General features: G+C 43.2%; 1 protein-coding gene across 3 annotated transcripts in view; it reads right to left on the bottom strand.

The window, feature by feature from the left end:
* ARFGEF2 (ADP ribosylation factor guanine nucleotide exchange factor 2) overlaps positions 1-19,918 on the bottom strand; it is a 114,092-nt gene that overhangs the window by 31,266 nt on the left and 62,908 nt on the right. For all 3 annotated transcript variants that reach the window (XR_002727087.1, XM_023195315.2, XM_023195316.1), the window contains exons 17-26: positions 18,138-18,222; positions 17,863-18,034; positions 16,773-16,924; positions 16,525-16,653; positions 14,737-14,895; positions 11,322-11,469; positions 10,051-10,150; positions 7,998-8,038; positions 7,725-7,894; positions 2,265-2,416 (exon numbers count right to left, since the gene is read on the bottom strand). Coding sequence is in view for 2 of the 3 variants with exons in the window: in XM_023195315.2 (XP_023051083.1) it covers positions 2,265-2,416; positions 7,725-7,894; positions 7,998-8,038; positions 10,051-10,150; positions 11,322-11,469; positions 14,737-14,895; positions 16,525-16,653; positions 16,773-16,924; positions 17,863-18,034; positions 18,138-18,222 (1,308 nt within the window). In the remaining variant the exon portion in view is untranslated. The remainder of the gene's footprint in view (positions 1-2,264; positions 2,417-7,724; positions 7,895-7,997; positions 8,039-10,050; positions 10,151-11,321; positions 11,470-14,736; positions 14,896-16,524; positions 16,654-16,772; positions 16,925-17,862; positions 18,035-18,137; positions 18,223-19,918) is intronic.

Raw genomic sequence — 19,918 nt, 5'->3', positions numbered from 1 at the left:
GCAGGTGTGGTGGCTCACGCCTGTAATCCCAGCACTTTGGGAGGCCGAGGCAGGTGGATCACTTGAGGTCAGGGGTTTGAGACCAGCCTGACCAGCATGGTGAAATCCCATTTCTACTGAAAATACAAAACTAGCTGGGCATGGTGGTATACGCATGTAATCCCAGCTACTTGGGAGGCTGAGGCAGGAGAATTGTTTGAAACTGAGAGGCAAAGGTTGCAGTAAGCCGAGATCGCACCATTGCACTCCAGCTTGGGCAACAAGAGCAAAACTCCATCTCAAAAAAAAAAAAAGATCCAGGCTCATTTGAAGTACAACTTTTAGGGGAGTGGCAGACAAGAGGAATTAGGTCCCAAAGTCATCCTTGACATCTCTTCCTTTATGCTCCATGGCCAATTCATCAGCACATGGTGTAAGAGTCCCTTTCCAAATGTGCACAGAATCTAATCCATCACTGCCACTGCTCCCACCTTGGTCCAAACCTGGACAACTACAATGGCCTCCTACCTCATCCTATTGCTCCTCATTTTACAGGGTTAAATTCAGGGTGATCCTTTAAAATACGTCAGATCATTTCAGTTCTCTGCTTAAAATCCTCCAATGGCAGGCTGGGCACCGTGGCTCACGCCTGTAATCCCAGCACTTTGGGAGGCTGAGGCGGGTGGATCACGAGGTCAGGAGATGGAGCCCATCCTGGCTAACACGGTGAAACCCCGTCTCTACTAAAAACACAAAAAATTAGCCAGGCGTGGTGGCGGGTACCTGTAGTCCCAGCTACTCAGGAGGCTGCGGCAGGAGAATGGCGTGAACCTGGGAGGCGGAGCTTGCAGTGAGCCGAGATTGCACCACTACACTCCAGCCTGGGCGACAGAGCGAGACTCCATCTCAAACAAAAACAAACAAACAAACAACAACAAGAAAAAAAAACCTCCAATGGCTTCCATCTTTCACAGAGAGCAAGCCAAAGTGCTGACAATGGCTGACAGCTCCTACGCGAGCAAGGCACACTGCTACCACTGGGAGGGACTTCACCTTCTACTACCTGCCTTGTTCCCTCCATTCAAACCACACTGACCTCCTTACCTATGTCAAGCACTACCTGTTACGGGCCTTTTGCTTTTGCTCTTCCCTGTTCATAATTCTGATGCCAAGGCAGCATATGGCCACTCTCAGTTTATTCCTGACTTCCGTCAGGCCTTTTCCTGAGGGTCCCCTTACCAAACACATGTTAGCTGGCTGCCCTGGATAAAAGAGAGCTTCCGTCCCTATCCTTTTACCTTGATATACATACTGCCCTTCAGAGCACATTACCACCACTGATATTTATTTGTTTTTCTATTGGAATTAAACAGAGATTTGTTTTAAAATTTTATTATGGAAAGTTTAAAACACAGAGAAAAGTAGAGTAATATGTAATGAACTCCTGTATGCCCATCACACCCAGGTGCAACTATTTTAAGCTGAATGAAAATAGAAATTTTATTTTATTTCATTTTTATTTATTTAGTTTTTTGAGACAACGTTTCGCTCTTGTTGCCCAGGCTGGAGTGCAAAGGCGTGATCTTGGCTCACTGCAACCTCCACCTCCCGGGTTCAAGCGATTCTCCTGCCTCAGTCTCCCAAGTAGCTGGGATTACAGGTGCCCACCACCACATCCGGCTAATTTTTGTATTTTTAGTAGAGACGGGTTTTCACCATGTTGGCGAAGCTGGTCTCGAACTCCTGCTAAGGTGATCCACCTGCCTTGGCCTCCCAAAGTGCTGGGATTACAGGCGTGAGCCACCACGCCCGGCCAAAAACAGGGATTTTAAAATGTCTTCTTTATAGTACCTAGCAGATGGCAGGCCTCAATAAGTACAGGCCAAGTGAATAAATGAACAGTATGGCTGCTTCACAGGGTCCAGTGTCCTGACCTCTTTTATGACCTCCCTGGGGGAGAAGTGCTGGGTCACACAATTCTTATCCTGGTTTGAGGATGCTTCTGCAGTGGCTCTTTCTTTAACCTCCCTCAGCACCAGCCCCAACAGGGGTTCATGACATATTTTCTACAAGTTGCAGGGTGACATCCGTCCTCCTAGGAAAGGTTACACATAGATTTTAGTGAGATTTATTTAAGGAAAATCTATGTGAATCACAGTCTATTCATTCTATTTGTTTCCACTGACAAGGGAGGAAAAAAATTAATCATGTGATTAGTGTTAGGAGGGCCTCAGGGAGCCCCAACGGGGAATTTGACCACGGGTCTTCCAGAGTAAAACACATACCTGTTTTTCTTCATAATATGCTCAAAGGGCCTCAGAAAATCTTTCTGGAAACGGAAGTTGGCTAATTCACCCTTCTCAAGAAACTTCATGGAGAGCTGCCTTAATGAGTCAACAGCAAAGATAGCCACATCTTCGTTAGGGTTGCAGCCAACCTGAGCAAGAACAGAAACTGATATGAAACAGGTACAGCGTAATAACGACTGATGTGGGTCTCTCAACAGCAAAGATGGACAGCCTACCTTCAAAACAAACATTCAGGGAAAACACACCTAAGGAGAAAAGAAAATGCTATTTCTTGGCTATGATCTCTCCAATTTTAATTAATTGTAATGACAAAATCAGTATTGCATAGTTAATTAAACACGCATTTAAAATGCGCTATTTTCTTCTTTTTTTTTAAATTTCATTTTATTATTATTATTTTCTAAGATGGAGTCTGGCTCTGTCGCCCAGGGTGGAGTGCAGTGGTATGATCTCAGCTCACTGCAACCTCCGCCTCCCCGGTTCAAGCAATTCTCCTGCCTCGATCTCATGAGTAGCTGGGATTACAGGTGCCTGCCACCACGCCCAGCTAATTTTTGTATTTTTAGTAGAGACGGGGTTTCACCATGTTGGTCAGGCTGGTCTCTAACTCCTGACTTCCGGTGATCCGTCTGCCTCAGCCTCCCAAAGTTCTGGGATTACAGGCATAAGCCACCGTGCCCGGCCAATGTTTTATTTCTAACAAATATAATGCAGCAATATCATTTGTAATAATGAAAAATTGTGGCTGGGTGTGGTGGCTCACACTTTTAATCCTAGCATTTTGGGAGGCCGAGTTGGGAGGATCACCTGAGGCCAGGAGTTCAAGACCAACACGGCGACACCCTGTCTCTACTAAAAATACAAAAATTAGCTTTGCAAGGTTGCACATGCCTGTAGTCCCAGCTACTGGGGAGGCTGAGGCAGGAGAACTGCCTGAACCTGGGAGGTGGAGGTTGCAGTGAGCCAAGATGGCGCCACTTCACTCCAGCCTGGGTGACAGAGCAAGATCAGTCTCAAAAAAAATTAAAATAAAAATAAAAAAATAAAAATTGGGCCAAGCGCGGTGGCTCACGTCTGTAATCCCAGCAGTTTGGGAGGCCGAAGTGGGCGGATCACCTGAGGTTTGGTGTTCAAGACCAGCCTGGCCAACATGGTGAAACTGTGTCCCTACTAAAAATACAAAAAATTAGCCAGGCATGGTGGTGGGTGCCTGTAATCCCAGCTACTTGCGAGGCTGAGGCAGGAGAATTGCTTGTACTTGGGAGGCTGAGGCAAGAGAATTGCTTGAACCTGGCAGGCAGAGGTTGCAGTGAGCCAAGATTTTGCCACTTCACTCCAGTCTGGGCAATAAGAGCGAAATGCTATCTCAAATAAATAAATAAATAGAGAGAGAGAGAGAGAATAAAGTCAGCCTTGAAAAGGATGGACATTCTGATACATGCTACAACACAGATGAAACTTGAAGACATTACTATGCTGAATGAAATAAGGCAGTCACAAAAGGACAAATGGCATGATTCTACTTATATGAGGTACCCAGAGAAGTCAAGTTCCTAGGGACACAGAGTAGAATGGTGGTTGCCTGTGGGGTGAAAGTGGAAGTTACTGTTTAATGAGTATGCAGTTTTAGTTTCGTAAGATGAAAAGGGTCCTAGAGACCTGCTGCACAGCAATGTTGAGTGTGCCTAACACTACTGAACTGCGCACTTAAAATTGTTAAGATGGTTATTTTATTTTTTATCTTATTTTATTTTATTTCTTTTATTTTTGAGACAGAGCTTTGCTCTTGTCGCCCAGGCTGGTATGCAATGGCATGATCTCGGCTCACCGCAACCTCCACCTCCCGGGTTCGAGATATTCTCCTGCCTCAGCCTCCCATGTAGCTGGGATTACAGGCGTCCACTACCATGCCCAGCTAATTTTTGCATTTGTAGTAGAGACGGGGTTTCACCATGTCGGCCAGGTTAGTCTCGAACTCCTGACCTCAGGTGATCCACCTGCCTCAGCCTCTCAAAGTGCTGGGATTACAGGAGTGAGCTACTGTGCCTGGCCTGTTACATATATTTTATTACAATCTTTTAAAAGAGAACAAATCTACATGTGCTAACATGGTTAAATCTTTAAGATTCCTTGCTAAGTGGAAGAAACAAGTTACAAAATGCCATGTATAATTTTTTTTTAAAGAAGCGAAACAAACCAAGACAATGTTATCGGTAATATTTCTATGAGTACATACGTATGTACATAAATACAAAAAATGTCTGGATACACATCAAACTGATAAGAATAATTAGCTTTGGGGAGGGCCAGATGTGTGGGGGAGGGTGGCCAAAGGTGTTTTAGCTGTAATTTTTGCTTAAAGGGGAGTATATTCATGTAATTAGAGGCTAATAAAAAGAATATTCCCTTCTTAAAAATTCAGGGAAAACAGATGCTCCAGGCATAAACACCATGCTTAGTGTGCAGCTTTGTTCACCCAGGACACAGGGCTTGTGCCCCTAGTTCAAGAGAATCATGTGACTGCGAACAACCCTGCCAGTACCTGAGGGCTAAGTTACAGCTGTAGTGAGCCATCTACACTTCTTCAAATCTGCAAGATCCTTAAGTGCCCCAGTTCACAAGGGGAAGAACATCTTTCCAAGGAGGTGGAAAAAGTTAAGAGTTCCAGAGTGAGGGCCGGATGTGGTGGTTCATGCCTGTAATCTCAACACTTTGGGAGGCTGAGGGGAGCAGATCACCTGAGGTCAGGAGTTCCAGACCAGCCTGGCCAACATGGTGAAACCCTGTCTTTACTAAAAATACAAAAATTAGCTGGGTGTGGTGATGCACGTGTGTGGTCCCAGGAGAACTGCTTGAACCCGGAAGGCAGAGGTTGCAATGAGAGCACATCGAGTTACAGCCATCCAGCCTGGCGACAGTGCAAAACTCTGTCTCATAAAAAAAGAGTTCCTGAGTTTTCCATGACCTGGTGCTTAACAGCACTGATCAAACAAACATCTGTAATGAAGCTGACGACAATGAAATGTCTGGTTCCCACCTGCCACCCTATATCCCAACCTTGCCTGTAAGTGGTCCATACATACTGAGAATTGGCACAGAAAGAGTCATCACAACAGAATCACAGGTGGGAAAAGTAACTTGAGTAAACTGATGTTCTCCTCCCAAAACAGAAGTCCCAATGAACACAAAATGCAGACTTTAAAGAGTTGGGAAAACGTTTACCAAAACACTTTTGGCTAGTAATTTCTTAGAACAAAGGATTCCACAGTTGCTAGCCAAATGATCTTGTGGAATAAATGAGCAGCGTTTGTTCTGGCTTAGCTGTCACATGCTTGGACAAGAATACAAGGTACAGTAATGACAATGATTCACATTTTCTTTCTCAAGCAAATTCATATCAATTATTTCAACTGATCCAATTAGGAATTTGTTTACTCAGAATAGTGGGAAAGATGGTGTTGAGTTAGTTGATTCTTTAAAGTGATACCATCCACTCAACAAATAATTCCTCTGGGTCATCCATAGGCTCCTGTGCCTCTCAAGGCCACCTCCAAAGAGGGACCTTCCCTGACCATGTTTTCTCAATAACCCTGATACATGACACACTTGATCCTTTCCCATCAGTTATTTTATCATCAAATGAGGGTGAGCTCCATGCAGGCAGGGGTCTCATCTGTTCACTGCCCAGCATGAAGCACTCAGATTATTTTGTAAAACAGACGGTGTGCTGTGAGGTGCCTTAATTTGAGCTGATGGAAAAACAAGGAACTTTCATTAGCTAATGCACCAAGTTAGAAGCAAGCCTACATTTGACAATGCTTCATTTTAGTAGAGTGGTGTGGTAGACTAGCACCTGTCTACAAGAGGTGACGGGGTGCCCATCTCTTCCCTAGTTATATCATATTGCTAACTTTAAATTGGCTGTGGCAGGGTATTTACATGCAGAAACTGGCAGATGCTACGAATCATTTACCAGCACCCCATTGATTATTCTATACCTCAATGGGAGACTACTTTTTTCCTCTTTTCAATGTACAGAATTTCTGGATTTTTTTTTTACTAACACTATTTTTAAGCATTAGCATTATAACTCTTCACCTCCAGGCTTGAGAAAATTTTCTTGAGATCATGAAATGTGTTTTGGTAGGAAGCTGTTATTATGTTTCCCTTAAGAGGCAAATGACATCACAAATACATACATACATTTCTTTTTTTTTTTTTTGAGACGGAGTCTAGCTCCGTCGCCCAGGCTGGAATACAGTGGTACAATCTCGGCTCACTGCAAGCTCTGCCTCCCAGGTTCACGTCATTCTTCTACCTCAGCTTCCGGAGTAGCTGGGACTACAGGCACCCGCCACCATGCCCGGTTAAATTTTTGTACTTTTAGTAGAGATGGTGTTCCACCGTGTTAGCTAGGACGGTCTCAATCTCCTGACCTTGTGATCCACCCGCTTCGGCCTCCCAAAGTGCTGGGATTACAGGTGTGAGCCACTGTGCCCAGCCACGTAAATTTCTTTTGATCACTTTGTTCCCAGTTTTTTTCGCTGTGATAAAACACATACCTGACATTTTATTTATTCAACATGTGTGCATGTATCTGTATGTATATAATAAAACCTCTGATAACAAGGAAGAAGTTCAGTCTGGTTTATTCCCAACAGTTGTCAGTTTTAGGACCCAGACGTGTCTTTGGCTTGTTACTGATTTAAAAACAATTATTAATTTTTTTTTTTTTGAGACAGAGTCTTGCTCTGTTGCCCACGCTAGAGTGCAGTGGTGCAATCTTGACTCACTGCAACTTCTGTCTCCCCGGTTCAAGCGATTCTCCTGCCTCAGCCTATTAGCTGGGATTATAGGCAGACACCACCATGCCTGGCTAATTTTTTTGTATTTTTAGTAGAGACGGGGTTTCACTATGTTGGCCAGGCTGGTCTCGAACTCCTGACCTCGTGATCCACCCATCTTGGCCTCTCAAAGTGCTGGGATTACAGGTGTGAGGCACTGCGCCTGGCCCAAATATTAATTTTTTCAAGAAAAGTTTCAGAAGAATGGTGGCAATGGGTGCCAGAATACAAGAAGCAGTGACGTTGAAGAGTGAAACTACCTGGAACATAACTTAACATTAGGTTATTTAAAAGGCCTTTCTGGATTTCATTTCCCAATGCTTCCAAGCATCAGTGTATTTGTCCAGTGACTGTAATAATCTTTGCGGTCTTAGCCAACATCCTACATGTGGGATATTAAAGTATTTTCAATACCACTGAATTTTTAATTCATTCTACATGAATTCTACCAATATATAAGTGTGATACTATTCCTATTAAGCTGTCCTTGACTCCACAGGGAAAATGAATTAGAGGCATCTAAAAGACAGGGCAAATTATTTATCACTTTTTTTTTTTTTAACAGGAATGGTTTTTAAATTTGAAGAGTTACCTTATTGAAGTGATCTCCAATCACATGCCATATTCGAGACCACTGCAGTCGGATCCGATTCATGTTGTAGTATGATATCTCCACAATCTTCTGCAAGCTGAACATGCGAGGATGGTGGGGGGAAGCCAGTTCATCCATGGACACAGCACACAGCCAGCGGACAAAGTCAACTACAGGCCAGACCCAACAACACACGCAAAGCCTCGTTAGGAACAGTCAGACGGTCACAGCATGAGGCTTCTGCAGTTGTCACAGGTTAAGTCAAATACATACCTATTGCATTTCCATCCAGTCTGGTAGATCCAGTAAAAATTCTAGGAAGATAATTCCAGACAAAATAAACATTAGGCCGGGTGTGGTGGCTCACACCTGTAATCTTAGCACTTTGGGAGGCTGAGGAGGGTGGATTGCTTGAGGTCAGGAGTTCAAAACCAGCCTGGCCAACATGGTGAAATCGTGTCTCTACTAAAAATACAAAAAATTAGCCAGGCATGGTGGCGAGCACCTGTATTCCCAGCTACTTGGGAGGCTGAAGCAGAAGAATTGCTTGAACTCGGAGGCGGAGGTTGCAGTGAGCCGAGATTGCGCCACTGCACTCCAGTCTGGGCAACAGAGCCAGACTCTGTCTCAAAAAAGAAAAAATAAATAAATAAAAAATAAACATTAGATTTGGTAGCCTGAGGGCAATTCTGCTTCTGTCTTAGCACTGGGCATAAAAGCCAGATGACCTCTGGTCACACAGTTTTCTTTTTAATTAGATTTGGAAGATGAAGTTTCTCAAACTCTCAGACAAGGCAGAGGGGAAACATCAGGTCTGACACCTCCACCGAAATAAACGACGTGGTATTAGAAGTATAGAACAGTTCAAGGAAAGTGAACTGAGTTGAAAGCAGAAAAGCCTATAGTGAGCAGAAGAGAAAGTGACACATCAAAAGACGGGGAAGCCCAGGTGCAGTGGCTCATGCCTGTAATCCCAGCACTTTGGGAGGCCAAGTCGGGTAGATCACTTGAGGTCAAGAGTTCGAGACCAGCCTGGCCAACAAGGCGAAACCCCATCTCTTCTAAAAATACAAAAATTAGCTGGGCATGGTGGTGCATGCCTGTAATCCCAGCTACTTGGGAGGCTGAGGCAGGAGAATCGCTTAAACCTGGGAGGCAGAGGTTGCAGTGAGCCAAGATCGCACCACTGCACTCCAGACTGGGTGACAGAGTGAGACTGTCTCAATCAATCAATACATAAGATACAGTAAAAGAAATGACCAGAAGTAAAATGATATACTAGAAAATATCTATTTAACACAAAGAAGGCCGTAATAATGGAGAAGACGGGAACAAAAAAGACATGACATTATACGCACTTAACAACAGAGGCAACATACATGAGTCGAAAAAGGATAGAATTAAAGGGAAAGATGTTGGTATAAGGAAACCATATGGTTAATAGAATATGATGAATATTAAAATAATAAAATAAAAAGGGAAAGACGGACAATGAGACAATGTCCAGAATAGGCAAATCTGTAGATCAGGTTACAGTGACTAAGGAATGGGGGAAGGAAAGAAAAGGAAATGGAGAGTGATTGTTAATAAGTATGAAGCTTCTTTATGGGAAATATCTCTCCTGGACTTTTAGGTCAAGTTTTGAGTAAAGAGAAATAATAGAAAAGTTTTGAGGGGAAAGGAAAAAAAAAAAGGAAACTGTCAACTCAGCCAACTCTCATTCATGGGTAGGCCTTTTTTTTCTTTTTTTTTTTTGAGACGGAGTCTCACGCTGTCGCCCAGGCTGGAGTGCAATGGCACCAGCTCGGCCCACTACAACCTCCGCCTCCTGGGTTCAAGATATTCCCCTGCCTCAGCCTCCCCGGTAGCTGGGATTACAGGCATGTGCCACCATGCCCGGTTAATTTCTTTTTCTTTTGTATTTTAGTAGAGATGGGGTTTCACCATGTTGGCCAGGATGGTCTTGATTTCCTGACTTCGTGATCCACCCACCTCGGCCTCCCAAAGTGCTGGGATTACAGGTGTGAGCACGGGTAGGCTTTTAATCCTAAACTCTTCTTGTGATTTTTTAAAAAATAATCTCTACTAAGGAAACAAGGTAATTTAAACATCAACATAAACTCTTATTTTTGATATAATTTGTCACAATGTTAAAGTTATAACTTTTCTAAAAGGTCAAAACGCAAATAAATGTGACGCTTAAGCAATTTGTAGCTAACAACACTTGTATCAATTAAACAAATTAGGAATCCTTCATGTCCAGTAACTACAAAGAGGCCACCAAACCACTGGGTAGTTCAGGGTCACTGAAGAATAAAATCATTACCTGTCCACAGCTACAACCACACTCTGTGAGCTGGTCTCACCAACCGATTCTTGGAAGCTGGCCATCTGTCTTTTATCCACTCCACCACTCACCAAATTACCTGAAACACAATGCACAACATCAGCAGTACTTCAAAAACAGTCAAGTATTTAGAACAAAGCATCCTGTTATGTCAACGTACAGGGACACAGGACACAAATGGGAATGATTCTGCAAGTTCAAAAAACAAACAAAAACCCACTGATGATAAAAGTAAAGTTATGTTTTGGCATTTGGCATTTAAAACATATCCTTAGTATAAGCTTTCTTGTTTGTACCAGCCATCTATCTTTCTCTATAATCTTTTACCTTTTTGTAGTATTAAAGGCCTGTAGTTAGGAAAACAAATTGGAATCAACTGATACTAATCCAGAGCTCCTAGAACATGTAATGGCTCACACCTGCTGAATGCTTGGTGCGCTTCACAGACTTTCATTCCACTCAGCCTCACGAGTACCCTAAGAAGTGCGTGCTATTACAATTCCCCATTTTCCAGTCCATACTTTTAACCATGACAGTGTACTATTCCATTCATTAAATGGGAACTAGAAGCCTACACTCCGTAGTTGCATGGCCTGGGGCTTGAATCCTACCTCTGCCACTCCTTTGCAGTATGATGTTGCTCATATTTTTTCACCCCATGCCTCAGTTTTCTCAATTACAAAATGGGGAAGGTAACAGTCCCTGTTCTCATTGGATTGTTACGAGCATGAAATGAGTCAAAATATATAAACTGAGTGCTCAGAATATGACGTGGCACATTTGTTTGCCCTATTTACTATTATTACTATGTTACATCTATCAGAAGAGTCTCTCAATCCAATGTATAGCCAGAGAAATACTTCTACTTGCATAAGAATACAAGCCCCCCCCAATAAAGATGGAAGAAATGTTGAATCTACCCTTTAAAATCTAGAGACACAAATACACACCCCTCTAATGCCAGGCACTAGAGATTTGGTCATTTTAAAGCAAATAGTTTTTCTCCCCAATACAGGTATATAAAGAAAAGTAATGCACCCTACTGACTTTGGTAAAATAGACATTTTACTCAACAGTTTAATCACAATTAAGGAAGCTGAAGCAGCATGTCCACTTGCATTCATGAATACACTGTCAGAAGGCACAAAAGGAAGAGATGGTTTACATGACAGTCCTGACAAGACAAGAAGGGTTTCATCCCCATTAGCTTGCAAATCCGTGACTGTCAGCTGGGGGGCCTGGTGTCTTACCGAGGCCAAGGCCCATGAACTCTTCTCCTGCCAATGTGTGGCCCTTCAGGCTCCCTTCTCTTTCACGCCCGGATCCAGACAGGTAGCGCGTCTTCACACCGGTTCCTATCAGCTGAGCGAGCTCCAGCTGGCTGATGCATTTCAAGATCTAAGAGAAAGAAGGCATGAAGAAATGAGTTCCTACCTTACAGCTAGAAAAAGGGCACTGTAATCTTAAGTTAGTCATTAAAAAAAAGTTGGTTCAATGGAGTTATGCCATATAGATATTTATGCAAATTTAGCAACTCTCAATAAAGAGAGAAAAAGCCTTTGACTGGGGAGGGGAATTCCTCCCACCATGCCACTTAATAGGCACATCATTTAGTCACCCCCACCTCCTTTTTCCACTCTCCTCATGAGACGACAAGACACCAGCCTCAATGGCCTCAACGTTGCTCCTTTAACTTGTCATCTCTTGTCCTATCCCAGGGCTTTTGCACTCACTGCTCCTTATGCCTGGGATGTTGTCTCCGCACGGCTCACTCCTTCAATTCCCAGCTCAGACACGTGTGTCCCTCTCAGAGAGATCTTTCTTGTGAGATTGCACCTTCCCATTACCATGCACTGCTCATACTTCTTTTTTCTTAGTATCATTTTTAGGCATTAGACCATATATTTATTTGTTTGTTTCCTGCCTTAGGTGCCAAGAGGACATTAACTCTGTCTTGTTCACTGCTGAACACTTAAGTCCCTGGCACTTAAAATCATTGGCAATCGTTAATTGGTTTAACTAAAGTAATGAGAATATGCTCTACAGCAGGCATGCAGTGGGAGATGACGCTGGATCTCCTGGTCCTGAGGGGCGCCTCTGGTGCTTGAGGACGCACATCTGCACACGGGCCCTCTCCCACCTGAAGCTCAGCCATAGAAAGAGAAACTGGTCCCAACTTCTGTCAGAGGAAACACTGGCTACATGAAACTTACTGAGGAATGGCACGGAGACCTCCAGGGAAACCCTAAGGAATTTTCATGGGAACTTCTCACTGAACCTCAGTGTTGCTTTTTACGCTTACCTTACAATTCAGTCCCAGGGTCCAGGACTCCACTAGACTCCACTATACCACTGAGCAGTGTCGAGTATCTTTACTTATAAATTGCTTTCCTCTTGACTGAGAAATAGACTTAATTCCATCAAAGAGAATCATCCCCTGATTTCTTCGCACAGCATGATACTATTAAATTATTAGTAGTAAGCTAGTAATGCCCTCCCTTTTGCAGAAGCTGGGGACAGCTGGCATCTCAAGTATGTCACCAATACTGAAAGGTCAAGGGCTTATTAGTTCCAAGCTGATTTCTCAGGGCTTCTGACAACCACAGAGGTAGCTAATTAGTTTTTAACATTTCTAGATTCTGCCATATACTTGGCAGGCAGCAGGAACCTCATATTGATAATATCTCCCAGGCTAAAAAAATGTTTTAGAAGAAAAATCAACTATTCATTGATTCTCTAGGTATTATGGCTCCCTAGAAGGCAGGAAATGATTTTAAAAAGCACACAACTCAAAATATTTTTTTTTTCTTTTAGAGACAAGGTCTTGTTCTGTTGCCCAGGCTGGAGTGCAGTGGTGCAATCATGGCTCACTACAGCTTTGAACTCCTGGGCTCAAGCAATCCTGCTGCCTCAGCCTCCTGAGTAGCTGGGACTACAGGCATGCACCAGCATGCCTAGCTAATTTAAAAAAAAATTTTTTTTTAAGATATGGGGTCTTGCTATGTTGCCCAGGCTGGTCTGGAACTCCTGGCCTCAAGCAATCCTTCTGCCTCAACCTCCAAAAGTGCTGGGATTACAGGTGTGAGCCACTGTGCCCAGCTATAACTCAGTTATTTCTAACATGGACTACTCACAATTGTGACAGACAGGGGAAACGCTGGTGAAGAGGGGCAAAGCCATGTGCCATAGAGATGACAGCAGGTAACACCATTGAATTCTTACTACTTGCCAAATAGTCCCAAGCCCTGTTCATTCTCATAACCAACCTATGAAGATTGTAGAGATGAAGAAGTTGGGACTCACTGACTAAGTAACCTGCCTACGCCATCCAGGCAGGAAGAGGTAGAGCCCCAAATCGGACCCCAGTTGAGGGGCTCTAGGGCCTTTACTCTGAGCCATGTGGTCCACATGGGGAAGAAGGATGACAGCAATTTTCTTTCTATGTCAAACTGTCCTTTACATTCTTCATAGCCTCTCTATTCTTTCACAGTTTTCTCTCTAAACAAAAAAGTAATACATGTAGATGGTAGAAAAAATTAGAAATTAAGAAAAAAAAAAAAAAGAACAAAAGTTTCCGTAATTCTCTCTCTCAGACAGAATGCTAACCCTTTGGTCTGTCCTTTCAAACTCCATTCTCTGTATTTTGCCATGAGAGATAATGCCTCACAATGTCTTATAACAACTTGTAATTTTACTGTGACCATTTTCCCACAATAGTCTTTAATATCATCTTTTATCTTCTTTTCTGAAATCTCTTTTAATTCCTAGGTAACCCTCCTCCCTTCCACTTATTTTTCTTGCAATCTATTTGCTGAAAAACCTGGTCATCTGCTCTGCAGGCCTGTCACACCTAGAATTTCCAAGCTGCACCCTCATATCTAACATGCTTCTCTGTCCACTACATTTCCTGTAAACTGGCAATATAGGCTTGAATCGATTTAGATTTGAGTTGGGGCTAGAACATTTCTTAGGTAGTATTGTGTACTTCCATCAGAGAGCACACACTATCTGCCTTTCTTTTCCACTACATTATTTTAGATGGCCACATAACATTCTAAAAAATGCTGTACCATACCTTTTTAAAGAAGTAGCAATGTCTTATGTTGTTGGGACATCTAGCTCTTTTTAGCCCTTTTCCCCAGAAAAACTAAAACTACAACAAATATCCTTTTAAATACATTGTTGTACTCATAAGTAACTATATCCTTGCGTGAGAATCTTAGAATACTGTTTTAAAAATAAGTGAACTCACTGGCACTCTCCCTAACAGCTCATTGTGACTGTCAACCATTTCTAATCAGGCTCCTAGCTTTGTCTTAAAATTACACATTGATGATAGGAGCTCCCAAGCTCCCAAGAGGTCCATAAGGACTAAAAAACAAAACAAAACAAAAAAAGTGGCGCTAATATGGAAAGAAAGTTGCAACAACAGAAGTATACTTCATAGGGTACACTGGCTGTTGGGTGCAAGGGTGCTCATTGTGAGCTGGAGCACCTGAACTCACCCCCACCTTTCACAGCCCCAGAGAGGGTGACTTTCAGATACATGAGGCACAGTGAGGCTTGACTTCAAGAAAAACGGAACTGACCAAATGAGATCAACAATGAATAAAAGAAGCCAGGAGTCATCCTAACTGAGAAAAGGCAATTCAAAGAGACACATACCTCATGCCAGGAATTCCCGAGGTAGTTGCCATCGGTGTGAGCCACTGTGATAAGTGTCTTAATGGTGTCGATGTTTTTCTGCTTCATTTCTGTGATGCTGGAGCTGGCTGTGAGCAGGGAGAAGCGAGCAAGAGCCTGAACATAGGCATCTCGTTCCAGCTGTAACAGAAGCCCAAGAGAGAACACTGTGACTCCAACCGTAGTGTGGCCATTCTCACATCTGCAGGGCTGGCACACTGGGCTTCTCTGATACCTTTTGTATGCACATTGACTAGCTTTCTGCACATTAGCACAACAGTTATTCCATGCTAATGCCCTCTTGCTTTTGGAACATCTTGCAGAGGCTATCTATGCATTGCCACATGTTTGAGAAGCAGCTCTCTCCTTTCTAATTGACTTCAGTCAAACTTACCTGGCCCATGTTCCACTATGTCTGTTGAATGCTAAGACTGTCATATACATTGACATCTGCAACAATTCTGCCAGGCAGGTCTGTTTTCTCAAGTTTACAAATGAGGAAGTGAATTGGTGTCTTGGAGAGACATTAGCTGAGCCAATGTCACATGGCTGGAGAAGGGGCAGAGCAGGGTTTTGAAAACTAGATGATCTAACTTCAAAGCTTGTGGTCTTGGTATAAAAGAAAATGTCTAACTGCAAAATGAATGGGAACAGAAGATTGAGTTTTTAGGAATAAATGGGGTGCAACTTCTGACTTACGAAGTGATGCATGGGATTGCCAACCCCCTAATTTCACAACAGTTTCAGAATTACATTTATTTGCTTGAACTTTTCAAGTTTCAAAAGGTTTACAGACATATTCATATTCATATTCTTCAGGGAGGAGTTGGAAATATGGGAAATTATAATAAAAACTGATGTTAAAAAGAAAATACTATTGGCCGAGTATGGTGGCTCACGCCTATAATCCCAGCACTTTGGGAGGCCAAGGTGGGCGGATCACGAGGTCAGGAGATGGAGCCCATCCTGGCTAACACTGTGAAACCCCATCTCTACTAAAAATACAAAAAATTAGCTGGGCATGGTGGCGGGCGCCTGTAGTCCCAGCTACTTGGGAGGCTGAGGCGGGAGAATGGCATGAACTTGGGAGGCGGAGCTTGCAGTGAGCCGAGATCTCGCCACTGCACTCCAGCCTGGGCGACAGAGCGAGACTCCATCTCAACAAAACAAAACAACAAGAAAATAGTATTTTTAAGCACCAAAGCAGGCAAGTTAGGCAGACGAACAGGAAGTCTATTTTGTCAAATCCAGTCAAGTAGCTTGGACACTACCTATCCTTTTTTTTTTTTGGAGATGGAGTTTCACTCTTGTTGCCCAGGATGGAGTACAATGGTGCAATCTCGGCTCACCGCAACCTCTACCTCCTGGGTTCAAGCCAGTCTCCTGCCTCAGCCTCCCGAGTAGCTGCGATTACAGGCATGTACCACCACGCCTGGCTAATTTTGTATTTTTAGTAGAGATGGGGTTTCTCCATGCTGGTCAGGCTGGTCTCGAACTCCTGACCTGATGTGATCTGCCTGCCTCGGTCTCCCAAAGTGCTGGGATTATAGGCGTGAACCACCGTGCCCAGCCTACCCATTCTTAAAGACAGTTTTAATCCGTATCTCCATTTTTGCCCCTAACGAGCTGTCATCACAAAGCTATGGCATAAGTAAGTAGTTTGCTAAGACTCTTGATTAACTGAAAATTTCTGATCATTTCTAAGTTTTGCCAAATCTAAAAGAACACAACCCACCAGTATCTCTGGAGCGTTGCTGACTGAACACCCACCTGCATTCCAAAGATGCAGGCAATTCGGATTGCACATCGGATACCTTCCAAACACAAGGAGGCCACTTCAGTGTCATCACAGTTCTGGAGTCCGATGCTGTAGGCTGCCAATAGTGGCGTCCACACCAGCTATCAAGGAAGGAAGGTTTCAGTAACATCCAGAGTTTTAGCGTGGAAAGAGTACTTCTAGCTGGCCAGCTTCAGAATCAGGCTTAGCCACATGCTTGCTAAATTCTCAGGATACTCACTTTGAACATTGGGCGGACGTGGTCCAGGTGAGTGGCACTCGTAAACGGGGCTTTCGCATGGCTCACAGCCTCCATCAGAGCTTTGGCTGTTTTAGCCATTTGCTCCATCTCTAAGTTGTACAGGAGCCGCCGCTGCTTTTCACTAGCTACATCTATAAAGTAAGAGAACGATAGGTGTGGCCAGCTATCACTGAGGGCTGGCTACATGCCACGCACTGTTTCAAAAGATACACAATGATTAACTCCTAAATCCTCCCAACCATCTCGTGAGTCCGTTACAAATATTATTACCATTTAACAGATGGGAAAAATGAGCAGGTAAGTCACTTGCCCAGGGTCATACAATTACTAAGTAGAGGAGCTGGGACTTGATCTAAGGCAGTGTGGCTCTAGAGCCTGTACTCTAAACCACTACCCTTTGCTGCTTCTCAAACGGTGAAACTGACAGCTCCCCAGGGGCCATAACTAATAGAATTCTAATCAAGGTGGGCACAATCACCACTGAATTAAAGCAAAGTTTTAAGGAACACTTTTTGGGAGTAATTTAGTTCTCAGATTACTAATTTTATTTTATTTTATTTTTTTTTTTTTGAGACGGAGTCTTGCTCTGTCGCCCAGGCTGGAGTGCAGTGGCCGGATCTCAGCTCACTGCAAGCTCCGCCTCCCGGGTTTACGCCATTCTCCTGCCTCAGCCTCCCGAGTTGCTGGGACTACAGGCGCCCGCCACCTCGCCCGGCTAGTTTTTTTGTATTTTTTAGTAGAGACGGGGTTTCACCGTATTAGCCAGGATGGTCTTGATCTCCTGGCCTCGTGATCCGCCCGTCTCGGCCTCCCAAAGTGCTGGGATTACAGGCTTGAGCCACCGCGCCCGGCCCAGATTACTAATTTTAAATTCCTTCTTGCTCATCAGAAATCTAGCAAGACAGTGACATTATAAAAGACCCAACATAATCACAATAATTAGTTCAATCACGTCTCCTATTCAGATATCTAGATATGCACATTAAATTTATCACCAGAGTATCTAATCATGCATTCTGATACACTAACAAATTAGAACTAGAAGAAATAATTTGCCATTAGACCTTACTCTGCTTAGTAGATTTGGTTGCAATCGTGAGCTCTTTTGTTTCTTTCATTGCAATTTTCTTGCCTTCTATCTCTTCATAAATGCTTGAGAGATACTCTTCTGGCAGATCTTTACTATCATTGATACCCCGATTCATTTTAATATACTGCTCTTTTGTCATTTTATTTTTTACCTATAATTAAAAAAAAATTAAAAACCATTTCAAAAACATTCAATTGCCCAAGTAAAGCCACTTATTTAGCTACTACAACATGTAAATCATTGAACTACTTTACCTGAGGACTGTGCAAGTCTGTAGTTAGCATAATAATTGAATATGCTAGGACATAAGCAGTGTCAGCACTAGCAAACAGAGTTTGCCTGGAGAAAAAAATTCAAGATATCAATATTCATGGTGATGAGGTTTAGAAGGTACAATGCTAACAGAGACACACTTCATGAGAAAAGCAGCCGATTACTCCCCTTGATTCCAAATGAGGCAAGAGTTTTCACGCTTTCATCATCACTGAACAAGACTTAGCAACCCAGAGTGTAGAAAAAGCTCATCAACAATCTGTATCAAATTTTAGGCTTCTTTGGAAGGGCATGGTGGCTCAGGCCTGTCATCCCAGCACTTTGGGAGGCAGAGGTGGGTGGATCACCTGAGGTCAGGAGTTCGAGCCCAGCCTGGCCAACATGGTGAAACCCCATCTCTACTAAAAATACACAAATTAGCTGGGCGTGGTGGCAGCTGCCCATAATCCCAGCTATTCAGGAGGCTGAGGCAGGAGAATCGCCTGAACCTGGGAGGTGAAGGTCGCAGTGAGCCGAGACTGTGCTACTGCACTCCAACCTGGGTGACAGTGTGAGACGGTCTCAAAATAAATAAATAAATAATTAATTAAAATTTAGCCTTCTTTGAATAAAGCAATTTCAAATAATTTTTTAAAAAAGACTCTAAGAAGCATCTGGGGCCAAGACTAGGGCGAGGCAAGTGAGCAGGTCAAGAGACCTTACACTTGGTGCCGACCCTGAGAGGGCAGCTCACATTTCATGCACTAAGTGCCTTGAGTGTCTCCCTGCATCCTGTCCTGTTCCTGAGAACATCTATTTTGTGCCATGCACTGTGCTAGACATGAGATATAAAGATGACTAAAACTGCTGTTTAGCTGTTAGTTATAGTCTATATTATCCACTATAACATTGAACAGTACAAATACCATGGAAAATATTTATATTGTTCTAAAAAATATGCTGGTGAAGTCTGACTTTTTTGCCTTAGTCAAGAAGAGAAGGACAGCAATATGTGGATGCACAGCCTCATACAATATGAGGCTGAAGCTAGAATCTGTTCTGTCCAAACTGTCCATAACAGAAACAGTAGAAATTTTGAAGAACACAACAAAGGTATTTTAATATGAGATGAAACTGGGTCACATATTGACTGACTAAGCAAAACAGACCAAGGCTTCCTGGTCCACATAAGAGATACGTTTAAAGTAAACAGCATCTAATTATGCCTTCACAGAGAGTTCTAATGTCCATTTGGTTAAAATGATCATATGCTGCCTTTGCCAATCCTGCCACCTCCTGGGGACAGCCTGCCATATACTTGGAAGACTGGGAGCAATTAATATGAAAACAAAGTTGACTGGAGAGGCAAAACTGTTATTAAAATGTTTCAACCAGGTGTGGTAGCTCACATTTGTAAATCCCCCACTTTGGGAGTTCGAGGCAGGGGGATCCCTTGAGGCTAGGAGTTCAAGACCAGACTGGGCAACATAGTGAAACTCTCTCTCTGCAGAAATATGATACAAAAAATTAGCCAGGCACAGTGGCATGCACCTGTAGTCCCAGCAGTTCAGGAAGCTGAGGTGGGAGGAATGATCGAGCCCAGGAGATCCAGGCTGCAGTGATCTGTGATCACACCACTGTACTCCAACCAGGGCAAGAGAGCAAGACCCTCTGTCTCAAAAAAAATAGTTTCTATTGAACAATTTCCACATCATGGTCAAAGTATATTCAGACATATTTCTTTCTTTCTTTCTTTGGTTTTTTTTTTTTTTTTTTTTTTTTT

Source organism: Piliocolobus tephrosceles, chromosome 20 (genome assembly GCF_002776525.5).
Source record: "Piliocolobus tephrosceles isolate RC106 chromosome 20, ASM277652v3, whole genome shotgun sequence".
NCBI classification, from domain to species: Eukaryota; Metazoa; Chordata; class Mammalia; order Primates; family Cercopithecidae; genus Piliocolobus; species Piliocolobus tephrosceles.
Note: the sequence above shows the minus strand (reverse complement) of the source record. Positions and strands in the feature narration are given on the sequence as shown.